This window comes from Spermophilus citellus (genome assembly GCF_964194105.1).
Source record: "Spermophilus citellus genome assembly, chromosome: 11".
Taxonomy (NCBI): domain Eukaryota; kingdom Metazoa; phylum Chordata; class Mammalia; order Rodentia; family Sciuridae; genus Spermophilus; species Spermophilus citellus.
This window is the reverse complement of record NC_138192.1, coordinates 69,614,483-69,635,138: the sequence shown is the minus strand read 5'-3', so window position 1 is coordinate 69,635,138 and position 20,656 is coordinate 69,614,483. Positions and strand designations below refer to the sequence as shown.

At 34.1% G+C, this 20,656-nt stretch overlaps 1 protein-coding gene across 1 annotated transcript in view; it reads right to left on the bottom strand.

Annotated features, from left to right (window-relative positions):
* The window catches only part of CSRNP3 (cysteine and serine rich nuclear protein 3), a gene marked incomplete at both ends in the record, with an annotated part of 169,797 nt that overhangs the window by 52,581 nt on the left and 96,560 nt on the right, over window positions 1–20,656 (bottom strand). The window contains one exon of the mRNA XM_081262149.1: window positions 16,852–17,022. Coding sequence (XP_081118275.1) covers window positions 16,852–17,022 — 171 coding nt within the window. The remainder of the gene's footprint in view (window positions 1–16,851; window positions 17,023–20,656) is intronic.

Here is a 20,656-nt window from a genome sequence, read left to right as displayed (position 1 = left end):
TCAAATTTAATAACAGGGAAAACTGTCAAAATGTATAGTGCTTATATGCTTTCTTCTATAACATTTATAGAAAACCTCCTAGTAAGTATTTTAAAACTACAAAGCTGTCTTTATTTCTAGTATTCAAAAATTTTCCAATCAGCTGACAAATAAATTCCGTAGAAATAAGAGGGAAGTACATTTGCTTTGGGTGTGCACTTCAGATATAGGCTCTTCATCTGAGCTTTGTCTTTGGATTACCAAGCATTATTCCAAGAGTCTCTTCCTCAAACAGAGTAGCAAGATTAGCCTAATTACTAAATAAATGGGTTCTCTAGTAAGTTTGAAAGAACTCTTTAAACTCTGTTCTTAAAATGTCCAAGTTTAGAATTTTAAAGATAAAGAGTCCTTCTGACTTAGGAGCTTGTATAAGCAATTCAGTAATATTTATCAAATTGAGTTAGTACGGAAATAATCACAAGTCAATTTTTTTTATACAAGGATATTGGCCAGTGGCTAAACTCTGGAATATCAGGCAAAATGATAAACTCTTAAGTCTTCTTCTTTTGACAATGATTTGTGTGGTGTGTGGGGGAGGTCATAATTGATTTTTAAACATAACATGTTAGGGCTGGGGAGGTGGTCCAATGCTGGAGTACTGGCTTAGCGTATATGAGACCCTGAATTTGATCCCCAGGAACAACAACAAAAAAAAAAGGAAAGAAAAGAAAGAATATCACAAGTGGCCCCCAACAACCTACCAACAACCTAACTCACAAAGAAGCAACACCTGCTTCCTAACCTACACACCAGTGAAATACTTTCTGGTAACGAGAAGAGTCAATGTGAACCACAGTAGTAGTTTTCAGATTGTGGGGTTTGATTCAAAAAGCAGTTAGGTAGGAGGAAAATATACTTTGTGGTTTTTAAATTTCACAACTTAATAAGTGAAAATGTAGGATAGAGTAGAGGGGTTTGCCCTTAGAAATCCCTGATTATTCTGCCTTCTTCTAGAAACAAGTTTAGGTAAAATGATGAATTAGAAGATACTTGCCTATACTTCTCTTTTTTTGTTGTTTTTTTTCTATATTTTATTCCTTTTTTCAAAATTTAGATACCCTCAGCTCTACTGGGGGTCTCTGTGTACCTTCTAACTTAAAAGACAAAGTCACCCACTATCTTGAGTAGGACTGAGATCTATATAGTTTTAAAACTCTTAAAGAAAAATTGGGAGAGTGTACCTGAATGAAGAGGAATGTACTCCTCACGTCACAGTGCTTTTGAACAGCCTCCTAAATATGACCCCACAAAAATAACAACACTCTTAAGGATAATGGAGAACAATCCTGGTATAATTCATTTTTTTTTCCAACTTACAATAAATTATCAATTCTTTTATCAAAACTAACTCAAATTTTGGATGTCCTATAAATATCCTTTGTAATTCTCCAAGCATTCTCCATTCTTAGGAAGGTTATCATTTCTAATCTTCACTGTACTATTTCTAGGCTATTATCTTTCTACATATATAATTTGTTTAAGGTGGTCCCTGGATAAGTGGAAGAGGTGAATAGACAGCAAAGATTTCCTAATCTAGCTATACAATTCTATGAAGTGTTATAATGTGTGAAAATGTTCGATTGTTTAGTTCTTGGTTCATAGTATCTTCCTGCTATTATTACTCTTCCATAGAAGGTGTGCCTAGCTTTGTGAACTTTGTAGAGCCTCATTAAATGTCAGTGCTGATTGGTGGTTAGTAAATATTAGCTAATATGATAACAAGGACTACTAAGGATCCCTGAGTGAGCAATTAGGCAGGAGAAGGAAATAAAAGGAATGGAAAGAGGTAAGGAAGAAATTATGCTATCACCGTTTGCAGATGACATAATACAATACTTACAAGATCCAAAGCTTCACCAAAAGACTGCTAGCACTAATAACCAGATTCAGATGGAGCTGGGAAAACTGGTTATCCATATATAGAAGAATGAGACTAGGCCCTTTTCTCTCACCCAGAATAAAAATCTACTCTAAATGGCTCAAAGACCTAGACATTAGAACAGAAACTATATGACTCCTAGAATAAATCATAGGGTGAGCACTACAGCATATAGACACAGGCAATGACTTTATCAATAGGACCTCTAAAGCTCAAGAAAAATTCCAAGACTTAATAAATGAATAGCATCAAATAAAAATGTCTGTATACCAAAGGAAACCCTTAGGAATGTGAAGACAGAACACAGAATAGAAGAAAATCTTTGGTAACTACTCTTCTGACAGAGGATTAATATGTAGTATATGTTTGTGTGTGTGTGTGTGTGTGTGTGTGTGTCTCCTCAAAAACCTTAACACTAAAAAAAACAAATAAACCAATTAATAAATGGGCAAATGAACAGATGCTTCTCAAAAGAATAAATGCAGACGGCCAAATATATATATATAACATGTTCATCACCAGCAGTTAGGGACACTTTTATACTGTTGGTGGGATTGTAAATTAGTACAACCACTGTGGAAATCATAAAGGAGGTTCCTCGAAAGACTAAGAATGGAATCACCATATGACCCAGCTATATCTCCTTGGTATTTATCCAAAGGAATTAAAGTCATCATACTACAGTGATACATGTATGCCCATGTTTATAGCAGCACAATCACAATAGCCAAACTATGGAACCAGCCTGAGTATCCCTCAGTAGACAAATGACTAAAGAAAATGTGATATACACAAAGAAGTTTTATTAAGCCATAAAGAAAAATGAAATTATATCACTTGTAGGAAAATGGATGAAACTAGAGACCATCATGTTAAGTGAAATAAACCAAACTCAGAAAGTCAAAGGTTATATGTTTTCACTCATATGTGGAAAATAGAAATTTAAAAAAAAAGGAAAAAAAGTAGGGTGGGCCTCATGAAAACTGAAGTGAAATCAGTAGAATAAAGAAAAGAGACCAGGGGAGGGAGGAAGGAAAGGAAAGGGGAAACACTGGAGAGTGATATTAGCCAAATTATAATTTTATATTGTGTGATGCATACAAATATGTGACAACAAATTTAGCCATTATGTGCAAATGTTATGCACCAAAAAAAAAGAACAAGAAAAAGATCTCTTTTTCTAAACTGAATTTTTCATTTACTGTGATATAGTTGAACTTATCTATCCTTTAGTCAGTTTCTATATTAGAACAGACATTGTAACTCTCTCAAAATTAGGGCTTGCTCATGAAGCTGGTCCAGTTATCAGGCTGGGATTGAACCTAACCTTGGCACTCAAATTCCAAATCCTCAGTACTGAAAATAAACCACTAAACAAAACTATATAATAGTAAAGTGTACTAAAATAATTATAAAATGAATGAGTTTTTAATTATTCTCTCAAAAATTAATTATAAATTTAATTTAATGTTAATATGGCCATGTTTAATAATCAGCTCCCCAAATTCCTGATATGGGTAAAATAATATTTTTTACAATTGATACTTTCATCGAAGTCCTTAAACCTTTAGTGAAATCAATGTAGGTCCTATAGCATTTGTATTATTCAGCTTTGTATTACTCCAAAAAAAAAAAAAAAAAAACCAAAACCCTGATATAATTAACTTAATAAGACAAAAGTTTTATTTGATTCACAGTTTCAGATCAAGGTCTTACTGCCCCTGTTGCTTTGGACCTGTGGAGGCAGTTACCCTAGTGGGAGCCCATGATAGAGGAGCCCATGGAAGAGGAGCTCATGATGGCCAGAGAGCAAAAAGAGAAGGACGTGGAGTCCCAGTTTGCACTCCAATGATATTTCCCCTCACCCCTAACCCCACTCCCCCACGTGATGTAACTTCCTTCCCTCAAAAATTCCACAAGCTCCAAATAGCCCCACAGGATGACAAGTATGCCTTTAACACATGGTCCTTTGGGAGAACAGTAATCCAAACCGTATCCACAGTACTTTTTCACACATGAATTTACACACACACACACACACACACACACACACACACATTATATTATTCAGGAATTTTAGGGTAATTGATTTTACTACCCTACCCATAACACAGTTTTAAAAACAGGAGAACTAACTAGTTACCAAGAATAACCAAAAAATAATAATGTTTTAAAGAAAATCTCCACATATGTAGTACTTTAGCAAGTGTCTTGGTGTGGTTTTATAAATATTTTATCTGGGAATTCTAAAGGTAATCTTTATAGAAAAAAATTAAAGGCAAAAAAAGAATGTGTTAAATCATAAACATTTTTTTTTTACCTTTTGGCAATATAAATAAAAGCTATGCAATTAAGACTTTCTTGAATTACATAATTCAACAATGATTTGATTTTATACTTAGAAAATGTAATTACACCCATACAGAATTCTGCAAAAGTTAAAACAAAGGCTAGATTAAGAATTACATATCAATGAAGAAAAAGATGAACATGCTGAGGCAGGCAGGACCCTGGGAAAGATATTAAACCTCTTGAAACTATAGTTTCATCATCTATAATGTTAAGATTGAAAATAATACCCATTTTATAAGATTGCAGTGAGAATATTAATATAGGTAAGGTATAAAAGTAAACATCAGGTTTTAAAAAACTTATATTTTTTTAACCATTTGGAGGGAAAAAAGAAAAACCTACCTTTATTATGAGGTTGGAATGAATAGATTCAGTATTTTTACTGGAAACTTTAGGAGGTGCTAATTTGGCTGGGAGCAATGGTGCAGACCTGCAATCCTAGCTTCAAGAGAGGTTGAAACCGAAGGATCACAAGTTGGATGCCAGTCTGGGCAATTTATCGAGATTCTGTCTCAAATTAAAATGTTTTTAAAAGGGCTGCAGATGTAGTTGAGTGGTAGAATTCTTGCCTAGCAGGCACAAGGTCCTGGGTTCAAATCTCTAGTAACACACACACACACACACACACACACACACACACACACTACACAAAGTAGAACAGTAGCAATTGGTTTTATAATTCCTAGTTATCACCCACTTTGTTGGCTGACTGTGCTGTGTACCTGAGCCAAGCAGTTACCATTCTGCAAGGCTTCCCCTCTTAGCTATCCTTTTTCTTTTCTTAATTCCATAATCTGAGTATGTAAATATTCATTTTCAATCCAATCAACTGCATTATCTTTTCTTTCCCTCTTTACCGCCCTCTCTCTAATTTATTGAGCTTCGTCTTACTATTTATTTCTTCTAGCAAATTTCCCTGAAAGTTGTAGAAAAATTTCCAGAAATACCTGTGCCAACACTTATTTATCTGTCCTGGTGTTTACACAAACCTCATGCTTTATTGATGTTCTAATAGTGGCTAGAGTTCAGGGGAATGAGTCTAAAAGACATCAAGCAAACACTTGCTGTGGCTATTTCCCATAAATTGCATCTTGGAGTGCACTCATAAAAGCTCTCACATGTTTCCATTAAGATGGTCTACAAGAGGACTCTGCGTAGGCTGACACTAATGAATCCATAGATATTTTTAAAGGCTGATGCGGTCAATCAAGAGAGAGACAGCTGCCAAAACACCCCTGTCTCCGCAGCTCTGGAGCACTTCCTGCCAGGAAACAGGATTGGCTGAGTGGGGCCAGGACACCAGTTTTACCCCTCAGTCATAATACTGTCAGCAGCTCTTCTTTCCTTTTTTTCCTGTGACTTTGAGTAAAATGAAAAATACAACTCAAAAAAAAAAAAATAAATAAATAAATAAAACAAACAACAAAATGACAGTTGGTTCAGCTTCAGAAAAATCCAAGAGGCCAAAGTTCAAATGTCAGCCATGATATCTGATTTGAATACTAAGGTTTATGATACCTCTGCAAAGAGTTTTATGTAGGAAAAGTTAGCACAAACTGAACAGTATATTCAGTTTGAAGCCAATTAATGTAATATTGTAGAAACTGTCTCATTTTAAAAATGGGATCCATGGGCTGTTTTGTTAAACAGCAGTAGACTGTGCTGTATTTCGGGAACTAGATGTAAAATGTTATGTTTCCAGAAATTTGAAAAGTGATCTAGAAGAAGAATGACTGATATGGCTGATTTCAATATCTGTGTAGGAAGCAACGTAATACAGTACAGGATCCACAGTAAGGATCAAAACCTGGCCCAATTGCTTATTAGCTGTGTGATTCTGGGAGGCTACTTAAAATCTAGGCATCAGATGCCCTGTAGCTTGTGCTAATTAAGTAAGATGATGCATGTAAACTGTCACTGCAGTCACTCCCATTGAATGCTTGTGAAAGTTCAATAAATGCCAGTTATTACTGCTGCAATTATTCTGAATTCATAATTTTTTAAAACTAATGCCAGGAAGAATTGAAAGAGCAAACTGGAATTCCTCCTTTCATGGCTGCTGTGATTCATCTCCTCTTGTGCTTCTCACAGTTAAATGACCTGCCTGCATTTGAAGATGTTTTACTACTCATCTAAGATCTCTTCCAGACTTCTCTCCTACTGTTCCCAATCCACGACTACCGTTATTGACATTTGTCTGAAGTTCTACTCTATGTTCAAGTTGTGTTTTAGAACAGCTTTAATAAAATTTGGGTCGCTCCTTTTTGAAAACATCATCATCACCACCAATCATCAATCACCTTGGCTATCACCTTTTGGGCAGTTACTAAAGATTCAGTTCAATGTAAAGCATTTTGCCTATATTCACTCAATATCACTTATATTTAGATAAGGAAACCTAAAATCAAAGACATTACAATACTTGCCTCCAAGTAGATAATATTCTATGAGAAATTAGGTAACTTGACTTCAACACTACATTTTAAACTACTTAACTACTTAATGAGATACTATATATCTGTGAATTTTAATAGCCATCCCACAGGGATCATCCCGGGGAAATCACGTTAATGGTGAGAATTTCAGTCATATGGTAGAAGATATTTTAAGACAGATAAAAATCACTTAAAGTACACTGCCTAAATGCCTGCATATTCCGTTCACAAAGCAAGCCCAAGCACACCAATATTTAAACACAATTAGCTCATAAATGACACAAATGTAGATATTTAGCTTTAAAAACAATATTTCTTATCAGATAATTATATGTATTTGAAACTACACAAAAGAACTTTTTAGTTCTTTATTTATCTCTGCTTTTCTTTGTAAAAATTCAAAAGTAAAGGGAAAAAAAGAGAAAAAAAAGGGGGAGGAGGAATTCCATTCAAAAATAGAAGAAAGATCAGAAGAGTAGAAGAAGGGGATTGAGGTGGGGGGGAGGATGAGATAAAGGGGAAATAGCTTAAATTTCTAATATACATATATAAATATTCGAGAATGAATCTCACCATTATGCATATCCACAAGACACTAATTAAAAAAAAACTGCAAGTAAATAGCAGAAAGATCAGTAGAGTAAAGATTACAGGGGGAGGCAGGAATGGAGAATAAGGAAAATACTTGGGACGGGAATAAGAGCAAATTATATTACCTACATTCAAAATTATGTCAAAATGAATCCTAATGTTGTGAATAACTAATAGAAATCAATAGAAAATTTTAAAAAATAAAGGAAAAACTCAGAATATTCCTTTTTAGTTATGAGATGCTTCAGAGTAGACATTTTTATTTCAGCTAAAGTTAGATTTAAAGATAGTTTTAAAAAAATCATTGAATACATGAATATTCGACTTATTTCTCTAATTTTCAATTGCCAGGGGAATGACATACACATACCACTCTTTATTCCAACTATCACCTCTCAATTTTTCTCAGTCCTATATTATTAAACTTTTTTTACAGTTTTAATTGTATAAACTTTAAGTCTATTACCTGTTTAGACAGCCCCAAACGAAATTTATTACAATAATTCATGATTCTCACTTTTTGTAGAATTTGCAAAGTAAAAGAACAAAACAAAATTTTCAGTTGGGCTCTACATGGGAACACTAATAGTACACAAGCATAAACATTGAAAACAGAAAGATGTCCTCGCATACTCTATAAATAACTCCAACAAAAGAAACTATCAGAGGCATACTATAAATTAAACAAATCTGCAGTGGAATCCCATTCTCACACATTGAACTGATTCACTAGGGGGAAAAAATTGTTGCAAACCTAAATCTCTTTCCTTCATCACAGCTCCCAAAGGACTAATGCTTTCCTGATGATCATCAGAGACAGTATTCTGTTTTAGCACCATAGGGCGGAGAACGAGAAGATGTGGGACTTATTGCACATACAGCAAGATAATGTACCATGTTTTTTATAAGCACAGATGCCATTTCCATGGGTGATTTTTCGAAATGTCTCTGCAGGGCTGATTGTCTAACACCTGGAATAGATAAGGCTCCTTACATTTTAGGACTTAGGCAATGAATGTGTGTGTGAAAGGATTTCAAGCAAATAACTGATGATGTTACATGTGACTGTTCACTGTGGACAAGATGAAGGCTATCAATGACCTTGTGAAACTTAGTTCTCATTAATGACCAAGTTTGCCTGGAAGTTCATAGTGTTGTGCCACAAGTCTGCCCTTCCCTAATAGGAATATGAGTACAAACCAGACAGGTTCTCAAAAGGAACCAGCATACTATAAAATATTGTGAACTGTGTTATATACTATGATGAATAAAAAAGGGGTATTACCGAGAAAGAGAACAGTGGGGAGAGGTGGGGGTGATACATGGATTTTTACAAGATAAAGTTATATAAAACTTACATAGGAGGTCTTTAAAACTTACACAAAAGAACTCTAAATTTTATATTTTAAAATCATGAAAATATTTCAAACTTCAGGAAAGTAAAACATACTTTAATACTCATATTTAATGAACATTAATATTTTGCCCTATTTATTTCAGATTGCTTCTTCATTCCTGTCGTGTATTAAAAAAATAAAATCAATAAAAAATAAATTAAAAAACATAAAGAAAGCAGAATTGAAGCATCACCGCAAATTATTCGACTCTTCATCTTATATTGTTTTGTGTCATCCTGCGTTGACTTTATTCTGCAAAATAAAGTGTTATTCTATGTGTGTATTAATAACGTTAAGTACTATCAACTGTAGAATTTTAAAACTTATGTATTTTACTTAACAGTGTATACATGTAAGCCTCGTTATTCAACTCAGTCTGTATCCAATATATCGTTATAACAAACTACAGCCTAAGCAATCCTTTAGCAATGAAAAGTTAGTCTGATTTTTTTAACTCTTCATGAGAGTCTCACAGGAGGTTGATCTCCCTGACACTCCTGTTATTGTTAGCCATGTCCCCAAGTCAGTCAGCTGATCAACACAGGGTGGTGTTAAACTTTAAAATTCTGATTTTTTAAATCTGATGATGCTTATGAAACAATGTCTTCTTTCCATTTTAATTTCTACAATTCCTACTAGAGTGGTTCATAATCACATTAACAATTTTTCCATGTATTATATGTTCATATTGTGTCTATTTTTATTGCATTACCTGTTCCTTAGTTACATAGTTCTTTTTATATTCAAACACTAATTCCTTGTCATTTAATGATTTTAAAATATGACCTAGTCTATAGGCCATCTTTTTACTTTCCTAATGCTATATTTTCTCATATATGGTTTTATTTTAATATGCCTAAATATATATGTACATATATAATATTTATGCTTCACTCTTTTTTGCATGCTACCTCAGTATAAATACATTTTCTTATACGTTTCTTCAAGTTTTACAGTTTAAATATTTTTACATTTAGATTTTTACTTCACCGGGTATTTATCTTCATGTATGGTATGAGGCATGGATATAATTTTATCTCTTTTTAATTAAAAGGCCATTTTATCGGGACAGTCTTTTCTTTCCCGAATCATTAAAATATCTTCTCTGTCACATACCAAGATGTCATTCAAATGTTGGTCTATTTTTAAGCTGTTTTTTCCATGTGTAGACTAGAGCTAATTCCTGGGTCTTAACTACTTCAGAATTTTAAATATTGAAATGTTAGAATAAGCCTAACCCTTCCTCACTTTCCTTATTTTTGTTCAATATTTTACTTGAATATTTTTTTCTATTTTAGCCCTTGACTATTTTATAGGGATTTTAGAATAAATTGGACCTACATATATATTGTTAATGCATTGTGGAAAAAATTATATAAAATGGTAGAAAATTGTAAATACCCAGTTTCAACATATTTTTTCCAATCTCTTTTCATCTGTGTCTCTTTTTCCTGCACATATGAAAGAAGCTCTAAGATATTCATAATTTTCATACCTATCACTAAGAGAGAACAACTTCAGACCAGCATACTGTAGGTGGGGTTCCCAGGGATGGTTACACTCAAGAGCTGATCTTAAGTGGTATTATGAAATATAAAGAGTTAGTTGTAGGAAGGCTATTCTAGGCAGGAGCATGGTGCTTTTTTTTATGTTTAAAGAATTGATCTGAGATCAGTGTGGCTGGAGCTTAGAGATGGAGAGAAAGCTGAAGAGCATAGGTTCAATCTTATGGTGTTGTTGAGGGTTTTGTAAGCCACAGTAAGCAGTCCAGTTGAAAGTGGTTAAGGGTTGGCAGTGTTTTAAGGACTGTTGCATACAGAAGAGGCTGAGGCTTGGACAAGCAAAGAAGCAGACAGCAACTAGAAAGCTTTGCAACAGGACAAAGGAGAGATGACAGTTGTGTGTACACCTCAAACGGAGATAAATGAGTGGATGTGAGATATATCCATAAAGAATATGACTGTGGGAGAAAGAGTGAATATATAAAAAGACAAAAAGAGTTTTTAGAATAAATCTCGGTAGACTGAAATAAAGAGCTAAATCTAATGTTACCATTTATTAAGGGAAGTTCCCCACCCTGAATTTAAAACAAATCAAACAAGAGCTAAATGAACTGTATTTATATGATGTTAGTGATCTGACTTAGTAATGCCTTTTTTTCCCTAGCTGATTCAAAGGATGGTGAAGGTGAAAGCAAGTTGGATTCCCTCAAGTGCGTTATATAGCTACTGCATAAATAGCTGCAAAGCATCCAATTAAACAGTGATGTTTCTGCCTGGGAAAGCTATATATAAGCAAATGAAACCAAGAAGGTTCATGTTAAGAATGCATAATTACAGTGGGACCTTATTTTAAGAACATTTCACCATTACATGTATTTGGATATCATAACTGATAAACCAAGATTGTGATGTATCATAAGAACACCCATCAATATCATAAATTACAGAATTAACTTCTCAATTGACATTTATTTCCACTAATTTCCATGCTATTATGAAGTCTATAAATGCATTTCCTTTTTCTGCAACTTTATAAAGTTTAGTTGTACACCCCCCCCAAAAAAAAAATCAGTTCTTTCCAAGACTAAATGTTATTTATCAAGTATCTAACAGTAATTGAACCAGCACTAGTCTAAGTAATGGAAAGAATACAGTCAAGCTCTATAAATCCCCAGAAAAGATAAGGTGTCTGCACAAATAACTATGATGTAAAACAACATAGGATGTGTTGGAAAAGTGCTAAAGTGCTACTAGACTATGAGTTTTTACAGAAAATGGAGCATGTCTTATTTACTGCTGTGCTTCCAGTTCCTAGTAGTAGTGCAGGGAATGGCAGGGGGCCAATATCTAACAAGTGTGCATGGATTCATCCAAATACACGAATAGATGTTATGTGTTCACTAGGTGCTAGGCACCCATTGACTGAGGGTTAGATTGCTACCAATGCCTTTACGAAAGTAAGTTCTTGAAATAATATCACAATAGTGAGGAGATATGAAATGTTGCTGTATCTCAATTGTATGTATTATTGGGAATCTATCACTTTGATAGGTATGAGAGGTCCTACCTAGCACAGAGCCTGTAACATAATATATACTATTTGTTGAAAATGTATCTAAATCTTCAAAGTATTTTAACCCTGTGTTAAAGAGAACATGCTAGACAGATGTCAGTCATACATCCAGTAAAGTTTCACATCAAAATTTGTTTTCCTCTGATTCTTTATGTCCACTCCTACTATGAAACATGGAATCAAAGGTAAGAAACAGTAGTGAAGAAGCACTCTGACTGGGGTGCACTTATGCTGTGTATTCAGAGAGAAAAGGAAGGTCAGGGAGGTAGGGAAGGAGAGGAGCATAGATTGTAACTCTCAGCTCTTGGATAAATTACAAATACATCTCTGATTGCTAGTTTTTATATGAAATGGACATGATAATAACTCCTAATCACCCAGCAACTTTTGAACATTAAAATATCTCAAGAATGTGAAACTGTTCTGTAAATGTAAAAATCTTAACCCTCTGTAAGATATCCACCGCATGCTTTCAAGTGCAATTAGAAAGTCTATCCTTTTACCTCTCAATTTTTTTTTTTTTACTTCCTATCTGAGATACATTTATTTGTAGAAATGCTATGTTGCAGGAAAAATATGTTCCTTTTGGGACCATGTTTCATCATACAGCTTCTTGTTACTCCTGTGAAGTGCCAAGAACCTTGAGAAAGCAGAAAACAAATCATCCTTCTCCAGTTTCTCCTTAACTCTACTTCTGACAGTGCTCAAGTACAGGCTGATTGGCTACAGAGCACAGGGATTTGGTGAAACAAAGCATTCCAAAGTCACACAGAATCTGCTGCTTCCACCGCAGGGGAAGAGCAAGATATGACCTTGGTTAATAACTGGTAAGTATGTAGTTGCCTAGCAGGATTAAAAAAATGAAGTAAAAAGCCATCATACTCTTACAGATTTATATTTTGAAGCTGTTATTATCATAATGTGGTGTGCTACAAATTGAATATTTTAACAGAAAGCTTAGAATAGCATGGAATTTTCTACTACAACAGCTGCTGACATGTTCCAAACCATTTTATCAATTTCTATATGTGTAACAACAACAAAATGTTACATTATACAATCTGTTAGCACTTGTAAAGCATTGAGTACATAAGTTATTTTAGTTTGAAAGATGAACCCTATGAAGAGTGAGATTTAAATAAAGGTAACTGCATTTTAAAAAATCTCAATATGAAGCTAAATTGTTTCCTAATGATAAATAAATTTGATAGTCTTCAAAAGATTCTTCATTCTAAGATCATCATTCTTTATTTTTGACAGTGGAAAAGTAGAGAAATAGAATTCATTGATGGCGACATTTGTGAAAGGTGTTGACCATAGATTCAGATCAGAAAGACATTGAATATAAAGTCATACCTTAATTTAGATAATATAATAGATAAAATAGTCCCTAAAATGTATATGAATTTATGGAGTAGCAAATAATGTGAAATATATTTTTAGAAATAAGAAACCATTCTAACCACACCTCTTGCACTGGTTAAAACGCTCAGCACTTATATAGAGCAAATATTCTAGGTAGAATTTCTGCATTTTGATTCTTTTTCTCTTAATTTATCATTTCCTCCAAAATGTAATACAGAGAACAAAGAAGACTATTCAATGAAAAGGGCACTTCTAAGTAAAGCATTTATTTAATTATCTTTAAAAATCAATGACAGTAGCTACCAGACTCCATTTAGTATAGCTAAATCAGCATTTTGGTAAACTAACCAAGGCCACTACCACTGATATTATGTGGTGCGCTGAAACATTTCAATAAATTATTGGGCATCATAAAAAGAAGCCTATTTTCTCCAATGGGAAAAATAATACCTTCTGCATATAAATGATTAAAAAAAAGTCTTTGTGAGCTGACTAGAGTATTGTATAATTCAACTCATCAAACCCTTGCTATTTAGCCTACACCAACACAATGTGAACTGCAGTTATTTTTTGCTGTTTAAATTTGAAACATGTTTTGTGTGGGAATGCATAGACTATTAACAAGAATAAGAATTAGTAAATATAAAAATTTATCCATCATTCTAATCCTTCAACAAGTTGAACTGCTTCCAATTCTTACACACTAAATCTTTCTTTGCCTTTGTGCATTTTATACTCTTTGCTGAATAATACAGAAGAAACTTGGGTTCTTTTCTTACATAACATTATCTCATAAGCATTTTATATATTGCCATGTAGTCTTCATAAATATCATGAAAATATACTCACTGAGTCACCATATGTAACAGATCATTTCGACACTCTTCCACTTTCCCTTCCCAACCCACACCCTATCCCTAAACTTAACCTTAATCCTAACCTTAACCCTAATCCTACCAAAAAACATCCAAAATTTTATTTATAGACTTCCCCCTTGTTTTTGATGTTTCTCCTTTCAGACAAAAATTTCTGAAGTGCAGACTTGTGAAGATAGATAGATAGATAGATAGATAGATAGATAGATTTTTTCTTCTTTGGTACTGGGGATTGAACCCAGGGGTGTTTAACCACTGAGCCACATCCCAGCCCTTTTTTCATATTTTATTTAGAGACAGACAAGGTCTTGCTGAAGTCTCAGTATTATTTATTAATCTTCTTTTTTATTATTGTTGTTAAATGCCTTAAAGTTCATGCTAATCATATTTCCTGCTACTGGATTATCTTTAAGAAGGTGCATTTCAATTCTCATCTCAAATATTTACATACGTATTTAATATGTTCTATTTAAAAAATCAACCTAGACCATATGAAATATATTTTCCCAATATGAATTTTTCTCTTCTTTCTTTGGGCCTTATTTTCTTGTAGCAGTTAGGTTTAAAATATTTTTACATCATTAAATATGTTAAGTGTTTTCCAATATGATTTATTTGCCTATTACTTCAAAGCTCATATAATGATCCCACCAAATGTCTCACAAATATGCAACTTCACTTATGATTTTTTAAAAAGCATTTATCTATTTAATCCATCTGGAATGTTTTTTGTCATGCGTCATAAGATGAAAGTCTAAATTACTTCTTTTTTGAGTTTGCCAATAGTATAATCATTTATTTTAAAAATTTATTTTGTTTGCCATTGCTCAATAATGATCATTTTCTTATATATATAAAATTCCTCTTTATAACATATTGGGAATTTCCATGGTTTCCTACAAGATACACACTGGAAGGAGAAAAAACTTTCAGTTTTATTTTATTATAGTTAAAATTATATTAATATTATATAATTATATAATATTAATTATATAATATATAATATATAATATATAATATATAATATATTATATTATATATAATTAATATATAATAATTATATAATATTAATATAATTTTTAACTATAATTTGATACCTGGAAGGGCTTTTCAACATTTATACCTTCCTTTTAAAAAATATCCTCTTATTGGCATTAGTTTATTTCTCCAAATAGATTTTTTTCATTCTATCACCTTCTAAGAAAATATGGTTAAGGATTTTATTGAGATTAGATGCTCATATTTATAAATTAATCTAGAAAGCATTAATAGCTTTATATATCTTTATAACCAGAAATATAATTTGCCTCTTTACTATTTTTTTTATAATTCATAATAAAAAATATTTTAAAGATAGGTCCAGTATCATGTAATTAAGGAGCAGAATGAGCAGGAAACGTAAAGACTATGGAGCAGGACATGTGCATTTATGCAGGCTCAAGTCCTGTGTGATCCTGGGCAGCCTAGACTCTCTGAGCCTTAGTTAGCAATGGAGCATAAAATGTATCCAATAAATATTAGCTATGTCATAATTTTTGTGCTTAGTACCTCACATTTTACAAAGTTCCTTTATGTATATCATCTCATGTGCTGTTCTTGATTTTTGCAAAACTTTGGAGAGGTATTATTATTGTCACTATTAGTATTAAAACCGCAGAAGTAAATATCTATGTTCTTTTTTTTTGTTAAAAGCGCAAGCTCATTTTATGCCATCATGAGATACATATTTGTAAATCAGCTACATCACACAATAACTTTGTCCCCAAATAGTTTATGATTTTCCTGCTATAGTAGTTATAATTGCCCTTTCATCATATTTTCTAATTGGTTTAATTGCTTAAAAAATGCTATTGATCTTAGTATATTTATCTCATGCTCTAGAGTTATTGAGTTCATTACTACCTCTTTTAAAAAAAACACATTTGAATCATTTGGGCGTTTTGTTTGTTTGTTTGTTTTTGCTTTTTTTTTTTTTTTTTGGAGTTGCCACATTTCCAAATTAAATTTGGTATTATGGAACCATAAATTCATAAAATAAACCAATAAGAAAATTCAAGATAAGCTTGAATTTACTGTGACAGGTTAAAACCTTCCGGCTTAGGAAACACATGCAAAAGGATTATTTAGCTATTACAAGTCAGTGTCCCTTAGCTTAAGAATTTTTCACATTAGTCCTTTCAACTTCACATTACCTTGTCTGACAGAAAGGGCTTACCTTACTGTGTGGTAGAAAAAAATGAATCAAAGAGAAAGCATTTTTTTTTTTTTCTTGATGGCTAATAAGGATGAGCAGGGAAGAGGCTGCAGGCTGCACACCAGGGAGTTCTGATCTTCCCCATCTCTTCTCAACACACGACTGTCTAAGCTTTCTCCCCACAACTGAGGCCTTTTGCTCCTAAATGCAGCATCCCCCACCAGCAAACATGGTTTCAGTTTCTGGAGGAGACATGTTTTCAAATATGGATGTATTCCATATTTCCTCCTTACCCCAGGGTCCTAGATGCTTCCTCGAAAACATAGTAATAATAAAATATCCATTCTCATTGGATCAGTTGGAAAACACAACCAAATACTCTCCTGCCAAAAATTATTGAAAGTCATAAAAGCTCACTCAAAAATATTTCACTTTTAATTTATTTTTCTATTTTCAAAAAAAACAATGGGGACTGAATTAGGCAAGATATATTTCATATATATGTCAAAATTCATTCTACTGTCATGTATAACAATTAAAGAACCAATTAAAAAAATAGCAACAAAGGTAAAAATACAAGTGTCCAGGATGACATATTCCTTCACTGTAGCACCATGCACTCAGCTTCAGGAACGGTCTGGGTACTCACGGGTGAAATGATTAGATGTGGACGGATTGACACTGTCCCCACTGTCAGCACTTTCGCTGCTGGATACTTCATCATCCGATTCTCGCACAGAGGAGCAGGGAGAGGAGCCGTCAACTTCTTCAAACTTCCTCTTTAAAATTCCACTCATAGCTGCAGCGCTGTCACATGTACCTGTAACAGGAACGGGAGCAGCGAAGCATTGAAATATTTGACTGCTGAACGTGTAGCCAAGGTCTCCAGAGTCACTTTTATGTGGCTTTTTATACATGAGCAGAGCTATAGCTTTCCTTGAAAGGATCACTAAGTAGGTATTTTTTTTCTATTTTCAAATTAACAAAAACATAAACAAAATGAAATGTAGCTATTTGACCATTTGGTGACTAAAACATTTCTAACTTTTTTAGGCATAGTTCATTTAATGTCATACCACTCTTCCCTTTTTTGTTGGCAAATTGAGAAAATCCACCTGAGTCCACAAAATTCTGTGAAGAAAATAAATGTTGATGTCCCCCAAAGTCCAAAGTAATTAGTGTATTACACAACATTCATCTGGAAGAAACACTAAAAACAGTATTGAAAACTTTATACTCATGATTTAAAATTCAAAAAACCTAATTAGCTGAGCATAATGAAGCATATGAAATCAGTTCTGAATTTTAGGTAGTTTCCATTTCAATACTAAAATAAGGTGAAACGTGTCCCTATGCCACCTGCTTCCTGAGGCTGTTGTTACTTTTCAGAAACCTCCTAAGTCTTTTTACCTGGGATATAGTATGAACTGAGTGGGAAGAGATGGGAGCAACCAGTGGGCACAGTCCTTTTAAATCATTTTTCTTAGATAAATAGATTTTCCCCTCTCCCTGGGCTGCCCCTTTTTCTACCTTCTCCATTTTTTCTTGACATGCACAATCAGCTTAAGGGCATAAACTTTTTTTTTTTTTTTTTTTGCAGCATAAGAACATTTTAGGGAATAAAGCTGTGTATAAATTAGCTTAGATGTATGTACATGCTTTTACATTGCTAAATTAGGTTAACTTAGCTAAAAGTATTACTAGGTCAATTCCATGCATTCTGTTTATCCACCTCATTTTTCAGCTGACTTTAACTATCATCTGGATTCTCCAAGCCATTCTCTTTTGCTGCTAGAGTACAGTTTTCAGTCGTATAGAACAAGAGGAAGCAAGGCCCTTAAACTATTCCCTTAAAACTATCCACTCAGTTCCATTATCTCAGTACTGCTCTCTGAAATCTAGAAACTCATCCCTTCTCTGAGCAAATCACAGAGCAAGCAGCCTCTTCACATTGTATGAGCTGAGCCAAATCTTCAAGGTCTGGTTTAGTAGTTTTTCAAAATGTGCTCCCTCGATCAGTAGCAGCAGTTATTCCCCAGAAGGGAGATGGAGATATGAAAATTGTCAGTCCCCACCCAGAAAAACTAAATTGGAGATTTCTAGGAGGTAGGGCTTAGCACTCTCTGTACCTTGTGAAGCACCAAATCAGGGGATTTTGATGCATACTTGGATGTGAGGACCATTTGTCTGAATTCTAGTCGGTGCTACAGTAACTCCCTTCCTGGATTTCACTTTCCATGATTGTGTCTGGTTGTCTAGAACTGAAAGAACCTGTGCTAGATCCTGGACAAATGAGATTAGGAACTAGTTTCTTAAGGTGGGAGCAGTACCCAAGCTAGAAGTCAAACACTGGGAAAACTGCTGGGGAAGATTAACCTTTCCATGGACTTATGAAACTGCAAAAATGCTAAATTGCTTGTGCAGCAATGAGGCAAGACACCTGCCTAGTGTCCCTGCCTTTTAAGAATACTATATGAGAATATCAAAATATCATCATAAAATAAGAAGCCAAATAGCCCACGGCTTACCAGTATATAACTTTAATCAACTTAATAGAAGAGTGGAAAAGGAATATATGGTTTCTCCTACACTGTCTGGACCATCTTATTAGGAGAAAAAGTATGAGGATTTAGCACGAAGCAACGCATGCCTTGTTTACCGGTGTTCTGTTTCAGCTCTCTCAGAACTTGGGAGTGGCAATTCACGTCTGGGTAAAGGTAAACTCCAGCAAGGACAATGGTTGCCACAGCTCCTGAAATCCTCATATTACATTTTTCTTCCTAAAGATGAGGAGGCATAATTGAACTTACTAGATATAAAACCAGTGAAAAGGGAGTGGACATTTCCAATTGTCTTTATGTCACATCAAAGGCCAAAAAAATTTGCCAGGTATATTATTCATCTCTACCAAAATTCCCCTTTCATTCTTGAGGATGTGGAAAAGGGAGGGGAGGACTAAGAACCTCCTTCTGTGATGTTGGGACCTGATTCCCTGTAGCCCAGTTGAATGTTCTTGATTCTTGAGAAATCTTCTTTTCCTAGGGATGCTGGAGGGAAGGAGAATGGAGCTTAGGAAGGACGTGGCTTTTAACTGTTCCCATTGCAATCTCTTTATTACCAAAATGTACTTTTTAAACATAGGTTTCCATCTTGTATTACTTTGTGTCTTGGAGTCTCTCCCTCGTGAATTACTTTGCATCTTGTTTGAAGTGAATCATTTTAAAATTTATATCCTGTCCTACTTCTATTTCAAGACTTTACTTAAAATATCTTTTTTTTCCTCTTCACCCTGCTCAGATTTGCATGAACATTTTATGCATTTCACACTCTTTAAAATGTAGAAAATAATATGCTAATCTGAATAGTCATAAAATCAAACTCAGAATATTGGATTTGATTTCCAGCAGAGTGGACAATTCCTATTGCTATCTGCTATCTCTATTGTTTCTGTAACAATTAGGAAGAAGACGTGGACTAATGCAATAAAGGAGTATTACCTTATTCTAAATATGAGAAGCTGAATGTCTATGACAGATAGCAGCTATTTTATCAACACAACCATTGTCTGACTCAGGAAACACAAGCTAGGCAAGGACACTTTTGTCTCGCTTGGATGAGGATAAGAGCCTCCTAACCGATCTCTCCTGCCCACTGTTGTGGGCTTCCCAACGTGTTTTCCAGGTTGCAGGCAGAATGATAAATTTAAAGTGCAAATGTGATCACATCAGTCTATAGTTTAAAATCCTTAAATGGCTTTGGATTGCCTTAGGATAAAGATCAAATCCTCAAAATGCCTTAGGAAGTCCTTAACAATCTAGCTTGGCTAACCTCTTCACACTCATTTGGAGCCCCTGGCCTTGTTCATATTTCAGCTGTAATAATCTTTCAATTTCTCCAACCTGCCATTTTTCTCTGGCCTTTAGGTCATTTCATATAATTTTCCTTCTGATCTCCTTTAAACTTTTATTTCCATAGTATCTATCATCTTTTAAGTTCATATTATTTTTATGTGCTTCTATGTTTATTACTTATTGTTTCTATCCTGTATGGAAAGATGAATAGCAGGGATCTTTGTCTTCCCTGCCTAGAATGGTGCGCTTATGCATAGTAAGTGCTCAATAAATATTTGTTCAATGAATGAATGAAATTTCATTTTTCACACTTTATCATGTCTGTTTTCCCTGTTAGACTGAAAGCTCCAGGTAGTCAGAAGTCATGATCTTCACTGATCTGTCTCCTCTGACTAATCAAATGTTTCTGCTGTTAACATGTCTGTACTCCCATAAATTCTCTGGATGTCTCAGCTAAAGTTTAACATTCTAAGGGCTGAGCAAATTTTGGCTTCTAATGGATCAGACATCTGCCTCTTGATCATTTAACTGTTTGGGCAGGGCAGACAGGTAAACATTGGGAACAAGGAGCCCCCCCCCACCCCGAGTAGGTAGGACCCTAGA